Source organism: Phaethon lepturus, unplaced genomic scaffold (genome assembly GCF_000687285.1).
Source record: "Phaethon lepturus isolate BGI_N335 unplaced genomic scaffold, ASM68728v1 scaffold26668, whole genome shotgun sequence".
NCBI lineage: Eukaryota > Metazoa > Chordata > Aves > Phaethontiformes > Phaethontidae > Phaethon > Phaethon lepturus.
The window spans coordinates 1-8,387 of record NW_010555910.1 but is presented as its reverse complement, the minus strand read 5'-3'; the positions used below and the strand labels follow the sequence as shown (position 1 = coordinate 8,387).

The 8,387-nt window shown below is 36.8% G+C and overlaps 1 protein-coding gene across 1 annotated transcript in view; it reads right to left on the bottom strand.

Moving 5' to 3' along the window:
- LOC104624858 (calcium-dependent secretion activator 2-like) overlaps positions 1–6,433 on the bottom strand; it is a gene marked incomplete at both ends in the record, with an annotated part of 61,293 nt that extends 54,860 nt beyond the window's left edge. The window contains 2 exons of the mRNA XM_010292327.1: positions 4,946–5,149; positions 6,292–6,433. Coding sequence (XP_010290629.1) covers positions 4,946–5,149; positions 6,292–6,433 — 346 coding nt within the window. The remainder of the gene's footprint in view (positions 1–4,945; positions 5,150–6,291) is intronic.
- Positions 6,434–8,387: the final 1,954 nt, after the last annotated feature.

Sequence of the window (8,387 nt, the reverse complement as noted above, 5' to 3'; positions counted from 1 at the left end):
GTTGGAGGAAAGAAGGAATGGGAATGGGGGAACATGCAGGGAGGGTGGAGTTACTCCACTCTTCCAGGTGGCAATGTGTATGAAGCATATGAAGATGCCAAACCTGCTGAGAAAACTATGTCAAATAAAATAAAAAATCTTCTATTTCTGTGTGTTTCTAAAAGATTTAATTAACTGAACATACAGATACACACATCAGAACTATTTTAAAAGAATTGCTTTACAAGAACACTACCAATTATTCCAAAACTGACCAACGCTACCATAGCGTTAAGCAGTGGTATATCTTGTCTATATGTATTATGACACCAGTACCTTAATATTAATCATATTCTGGTTTTCCCACAGACCCTCTGAAGCAGCCAGTTCAAAGATTGACAGTGATACAAATAACATTTAAAAGAAATACGGACTTCATAATTTATTCCCATACCATTAAACCAGTAGAGGGAGAGAAATTTTATAGCACTTATCGTTGGTATATCCAAGTAGACTGAAAACATTAGTGTTATATTTTCATGACTAATCCTAAAGCATTTCTTCATTTGGCAAATTTCCTGCACTTTCTTCTTGATTACACAACACTGACTGCTCCACTTGGATGATTTAGATGTCCACAAAAGTTTCCTCTGTAGTGCTCTTTTGGTCAGATGGATGTTTCATTTGGACACGTCTTCAACTTTTGCTGTCATTGGATTGATGTCTTGTTATAGCAACATACAGCCTATGTATTTGACTCCTTTTGCTACTCCCTTGCTACTTAATAAATAGGATGTGATGTTTTGTACATGGGCTCTAAACAGCATTTTTATGACAACTGTTACAATTTGTTTCTGGAAAATCTCGAATTATTTTCCTTTTGTGAGCTGTTTTGATAAGTGACATCATTCCAAAAGAGAGATGAGGAAAACAATACATCTCAGATCAAATGATTCCTCACCTAACTTGGTTTCCCAGCATCTGTCTGTCTCTCTCCTCTCTTTGCAGGTATTTTCACAAAGAGACCACCTCTGAACTCATGGTGGTGTAGGACCAGAATGATGTTTGGCTTTGCGTTGCTCCATTAAGACATGACAATCCCCTCATGTGCTGCTGTTACTCTTTTGTTATGACCCAGTTATTAACAGTGGTCATCACTTCAGCAGCCTTTCTAACTGTATGAATAGATCTCCTAATACATTGCGCATTAATAAAGGGATCGCCTCCTGCACCTTTACGTGACTCACATGAATCTGTTTTTAATTGGCGCTTTCCCTGAAACATTCATGTCCTTGGGAAACTTCTGGTTTTTCTACAATTACGCATCCTTAAATACTCTGTCCTGTGCATTACAGCATGCTTATTCAGAATAGTGAAACTGAAGAGCAGTCTCTTCTTCTTAATCATTGCTGACATTAGCCTGTCTTCCCTTTTGGAATGACCTAATACTACAAAAGTGCAGTACCAAATTGCTTTACTTAGAAACGACAAAATTGGCTAGTATTCATTTTAGAATTTGAACTGGTACAATAGTAGTTTGATTCCAGTGCCACATTTAAATGTGTCTTTACCTCACTGGTAGTGTAGAATATCAAGCTGCTTCTAAATGCCCTACATGAATGACGATAAACCGCCATACATCAACAAGAAGAGACGGCACAGTCAGATCAGTAAGACAGCTGCAGGTTGGCCTTTTGGAGTACTGCTGCTGTGCCCAGGCAAGAGCAACACTTCCATTTTCTGCATTTGTGATAATTGCTGTAAAGATCAGTCAGACTCTAGATGTCTTCTTATAATCACATCTAGATTCTTTTCAGGAGTTCAGGATGTGTTTGTTTTGATCCAGCTCCAAGGTGGCTGGATCTTGTTCGTGCCATTTTAAGCACTCTTTTGTACAAGGAATGATCTTATGTGGTACAAGGCACCAATAGCTGCAAGAAATACAGCCTTTTTTATACTAAAGAAGTCTCTTACTCCTTCCTTTCTACTACTTTCTTTTACACAAAGGGAGTTCATGGTATAGATCACAGGATTAATTCTACCACAGCTTACAAAAACTCTTAAATGAACTCGAGAATGTAGAAAACAGTAGAAGCTGTGACAACAAAGTGTCATTTATTGTTATGTACATATATCACTTGATTGAAAATGTTAAACATTAAATGAAATGCTTGCCCATTCACAAGTTGCCATTTTCAGCTAATAATGTAACATTAACTTTGGAAGGCAGAATTTTGTCTAGAAGGCAATAGAAAATGGAAATATTAGAATTTATTTCTAGCAAAAAATTAACCTTAATAGAGCTAGGTATGTGAAATATTAATCATCACCTGATGTTTTAATTTCTTTAATGAGAGTCTTCAGTTGCTTTTCTTATCTATCAAAAGAATTTAAGGGTTACAGAAGGTAATTTATAAACACAATATATAAAAAGTGTTGAAACATGTCTCCTTAAGTTGGTTTTCTCTATCTCCAGCTGTTTGAAGACATTTAAATTTCTTACCTTCCTAAAGGATGAGGAAGGTAAGAACAGACTTTCAAGGCTTGAATATTATTGAACGACATTTCTTTTGCAAAGACCTAGTTATTTTCTGTTTTATTTATGTGGAGGGTGGGTTGTGTGACATACTTTTAAAACTAAAACAATGTGATTTTGCATTGGCTGGAAATGGTTACATGGTGTATTAATTGAAAAATAAGATACATAAAAAAGTAGTTGACGAATTCTCCAGTAATAACTGTATTTCCTAATACTAAAAATGTATCATAACAATGAAGAAAAAAAAAGGAAATTAATTTCATTTAATATATACACTAGCTCCCAAGTACTCAGTGTTATATCTTGATTAAAAATAAAATATTCTCAACTTTGGACAAACATTTTTCTAAGGGGAAACAAAATTAACTTCTTGTGAAACAGCATATTCAAATCTGATAAAACAACAGGTGTAGAGTCTTCTCAGGAGTAAAATTGTGCCCCAGTAAAATCAGCACAGTATATGTAAATGAAGCAGGAGTCTCAGAAAATTATCTAAGGTTATATCTGTAAACCTGAGTTCTTGCAGTTTCTTAAAAATTGGTTCATTTCATTATGCTCATTTCTACCTCAAGTGCAAAAGAGAAAGAATAAAATTTTCCTCATGTAGGAAGAACTGTAGGTATTACAGAAATCAGTCAAACATTGATTCCTTTAAAACTAAACCTCATATTAAGTTAAATTTCACAAGTTACTCTATTGCAAAGAATTCTATGAATTATTTATAAAATACCAACATTGAAGTGTATTAAAACCAAAAGCAAACAATAATTTAACCATGGAGTTTTGATTTCTATGTTGTATTTTGAGGCTTTTGAGCTTCCCTTAAACTGTCTTTAAGACAAAGCTTATCTTTAATATGGTTTCCAGCTAAGAACTGTAGTCACCCTAACTGTCTAAGGCAATATCAAGACAGGTCAGTCTTGTTTTTTAATTCCTTACCACTATCAGTAATTTTCTCTCAAAAAAACCAATTTCAGTATATCCAAACTTGCAATTGTCCTTTGTACCTCTTTCTTCCTATAACCCTCCTCGTGGTCAATGTTTTCTAGTTGCTCGCGCTTCCATGTAAACCCTGTGTCCAAGAAAGGAGTGATTCCTTGGCTATTTCTGACTACAATCACTTCTTTTGTGCTTTCTAACTGATGTGCACAAAATAGAAATGTTAGGAGGGGAACGGAATGAACTCCCAGTACGCAGCCCAGATCCAGGTAACTGGGAAAAGGTGAGCACTCCCCAGCTGTTGCCCCATTTTTGCTTTTGCAGTGTTACTTACATTCTCAAAATACTTCACCTTAGCACTCCCCGTGATGCATGGTTAGTTCACCCTTCCAAATAGATTCAGATAAAAATTCAACCGATGTCAGTGCTTTTGTGTGATAAACCATGTTTTTTCCAATGTTCTTGACAGTTCAGTCAGGATTTTAGGTAACCATTACTGAGTTCAACGAGCACATTTTACTGTCTTCTAATAGGACAACAAGGATGAATGGAAGGCTGTGAGACCAAGTGATAGCAGGACTGACAGAGGAGAATGGTTTGGGGTCAACCTGCTATAGAATTCAGACATTAAACCAAGCTGAGTCTAGAATGTGTGTCTCCCTTCTATCACTCTACATATACAGATATATGATAAAGAAGAATTATTATATACAGTCCAATGATGATGTAAACATTTGATGGCTATTACAGAAATCCTTGCATTGCACTAGTTTTATAGGATAGAAAAGTTGCTCCCCTCACCTGCTGAAACAACAAAAAAAATCACATATGCTTCCTATGTGCAGGTATCTACATGAGAGAATACTTTTAGAGATGTATGACAATTTCAAGATATGGTTAATAAAAGCTATCTACCTTGATCTTCTTTGAAACAGTATTTTCCTTAAAGAAGGATGAGGAAAACCTAAACCTGATTTAAAAGAAATTAATTTTTATATGTAGTTTAATATTACACTGAAGGGTGCAAAAATCCAGCAGCCCATCTAGTGCTTTTCAGCTCCCATCATACTGTCTGCAGTGCAATTCTTAGATCACTAATACATACAATGTATGATAAAGCTGACCTAAATCTATAAAATTGTGAGAATAGATTGGTGATTTTCTATTCAACACTACACTGTCTGGCTGCCGAAAAATATAATGTAAACCAAACACCATCTCCATGGTAATATGGGGGTCAACTGTAATGAATATGAAGCTAATTGCTGTATTTTCGTGGATTATAATAAAAATAATGACCTGCAAGTCAGGATTTCCCTGGCTGGTAATAATAACATGAGCTAAAGAGCTTCTGGCTAACAACAAACTGCTAGGCACATTTCCCTGGTGAATGAGTTCTCCTTAATTAAACTTCACTGAGGGAGGTGCTACATATTTTACCAACTAAAACCAAAACCAAAGCCACAAAATAAAAGAAAGCCAGCTTACAAAGTGGGGATATATCTGTGTTGACATTTCCTCCTTTAGGATTCATCTTCTGAGCTTGACTTGCAGGAACAGGCTTATATGATTGACCTGTGGCTCTGTACATAGCTTGAACCCAGAGTATTCTATCTTGCTCATCGTCACTCGCAAATATCACGGTATCGCCTTCTTTAACAGCATTGAAAAACATTCGACCACCCTGAAGACCTGGAGCAGCAAATAGAAAGGTAATCTTAATAAATACAAGTTACTTCTAAATCACCAGCAACGTTTATTATATTACTGGTTTTCCTCAGTGTGTGTGGGCAGGGGAGTGGGTGTTAAAACATTTTATTGGTATTTAGGTCCTAGAAATATGATAAAATATAGAGCTATAAGGATCAAATGGAATACATGGAAGTAACATATAAGTAGAGTAAATATAGAAGTCACAGGAGAAAATATTTCCCTAATTCCATTCCCAATTCAATTTCATTTTATTTCTTATTCATCTTCTCTGTATCATATGCTATTTTCATTTCTCTAACAAATCTTTCTCCTCAGCATCATTTTCTCAGCTGGAACTCCCCATTAACTTCATTTCTTCTTGAACAGAGGCAGCTTCGTATCTCTTATCGGTGCTTCTGCTCTTTCCTTGGTACCTTTTTCTCATTCTAGTGTTCTGTTCTGAGAGCGCATAATCAGAACAGCACACACCAGTCAATGTGCCTGCACTGGGGATTTTTTTATAACAACATTATTTTGGCTTTCCAAACACCTTCTGAGCATTGTTTGCCTTCTCAATTATGCTAAACATTGAGCCAATGTTTTTGAAGATCAATCTTCAATATTTTAGAAGTCTCTTAAATTCATAACCCTGCACTGTATAGGTAGAATTGTTTTTCTCTACTTGTGTAATTTTGATTTCCCTCTGCCATTTTAATATGAACTTGTGTAGATTTTTCTCTCAAAATTTATTTTTGATTAATCTGAGTAATTTGTCTTTAGCAAGCACTGTCATCATTCATTCTTTTCTAAATCATTTATGAATATGCTGCACAGTACTCTGACACATGGTTCCACCATCAAAAAGAGAGAGAAAAGGGACAGACTGTCTAGAATTCTTAATTTTTTCCTTGTATCGTATGTGGTCTTACAATGTTTCAGGCATCATTAGTGTAAGTTCTTCATACAACAAGCTTCTTTCTAAAACCATGATTTTTTCACACTACAAAATCATAGAGGAATAATTACAAAACCTTCAGATGCTGAAAAAAAGAACCTTGGGTTTTTTGCTGCTAGATCAAAATGAACGCATTGAATCAGCTGTTTTACAAAAACATACTGTACTTCAAAATCATGAAAAATACCTGTGTGAGGAGCTGTATAATCCACAGTGTACCCTTCGAGTTGCATCAGTTCCTGAGGCTCAGACTTCTTTTCTCTGTAACTGCACATTGCAAACGTGTATTGGCTAACCTGAATAAGAAAGAACTTCTTAATTGCTGAATTCTATCCCAGAATTGTATAACACATGCACCAGGGTTTAAATTAGCTTTCAGTTCTGCTGAAGAAATAAACCCAATTTTTTTTCCATAAATATTCACAGTGTAAAACTTTGCATTCTTTCCCCTTCCTGCCAACATGAAGGGAAAAAAAGCCATAAACACATCTCTCTGCAGCTTCCTGAAATGCAATGTATTTTGGGCTGCTGCTTTATGAAAAAATGAAAGGAAGCAAATTAGGTTCTGGTAGGGAAAATACTTGGTACTGACCAAACCGCTCAGTCTACTGTGTGAGAAAAAAAGTCCTGTAGTCCAAGCAGCTGAAAAAAATGGACTTTTATGTATGAAAGTGCTGTTTGCAGAAGGAGTGCCACAACAATCATGCAGCTGGAAAGATGAACACAAAATCTGGCCAATTCTACTTAAAGATGGAAAGTACCAGAACCTTCAGTTCGATTTTATATTTTAATTTCTGCATCTTTTGCACCTGTATTCACACCTATCTCCAGGCTGCTTGGCTCATTGGACACAGTACTACGTAGGCCAAGCAGCTTGCAGCTGGCATGAATGTCAGTTACTTCTCATCAAGTACAATTATTAAAAAATAATAAAGCAATAAGAAGAGAATCTTTCATCATGTGGTTTAAGACTCCCTAGACAGAATAGAAAGCGATAAGGAGAGCTGAGGAAAAAGTGACCGGAAAGATAAAGAAAGGAATGTAACAGCTGGGAGAGAAAAGGAAAGACTGAAACAAAACTGAGATGTTCCCAGACTTAAATGAAGAGCTGGAAAGACTATAAAAGGTGACCAGAAGAAAGAGTTTGTGAATTTGTGAACACTTGAAATGTAAGAGAACTGAATTTACATGGGCCTCTCAAACTCTTGTTTTGAACTAGAATATAATTTCTGAGATCTGTAAAACTATGCAAGGATCTAAGGATAGGCGAGGAACTCTTCTGATAGATGATGGACCGTCCTTACCTCAGTTGCTCACTGCTCAGCTGTTACCTAGATTTATTGCTTTGGCTACAATTTCAGGAATGATCCTTTTTGAAGTAAAATTTCAGCTGCATTCATACATTCGCTGGTGCTGTACCTGCACACCACTCCACCTCAAAGTCCAGTGACTTTAACTGCTACTGACAAAAGATTTTTGACACTCTGTAAAAGACTGAGATTTTTGGAAAATAAGGATAGAAGGTGTGATTGTTATCTGCATAATGCTCTAAAAATATTTCACTATTTTAAGTATTTGGTGTTTTTTGAAACAGGATTACGCTGTGCTACTTGTATGCAGCGTATGGTGACTGAGCATCCTCTGCCTCAGCGTGCAGAAGCGAAAGGAACACGGGTAACAGCTCGCTCGGCAAAATTGCCATCAGGCCTCAAACGCTGAACTGATGTCTCCAGAACCATAGCAGAAATCTACAGCTGAGACAAACTACACATAGGTTTTCCAGTTTAATTAATACAGTAGTTAAGCGAAGGCGATTTTATAGGAGATAAGAATTTGAAAGACACTGTCAGGCAAATAAAACTGAGTGCCAGCTTTCCACATCAAATTCAGTACATTCAGTTAAGTGGGCTGTATCAAGGAGAGAGAGCTAAATATAAATAAACACAAAAAACAACTAGTCCATCACTTTCAGAAATTCAGATTTTCAGGCTAGAAGGGACTATTGCAACCAGCCAGCCAGTCCTCCAGCATAACATACACGACGGAATTTCACCTTGCTGTTTGTGCATAGTTTTGCTTTCACTTTAAATTTTCAAATTTAGGAAATTACTGTATTTTGGTTTAAAGATTTTAAGTTATCCCTTGGGTGGCAGGGCAGGGCCTGGCAGCCAGGGCCCAGCCAGGAGCAGGGCAGCCGGGGGCAGCCCAGCCCAGGCACTGGGCACCTCCCCGAGCACAGGCCAAGGCTGGGCCGGGATGTGGGCCTGCGGCCGCTGCCCGCTC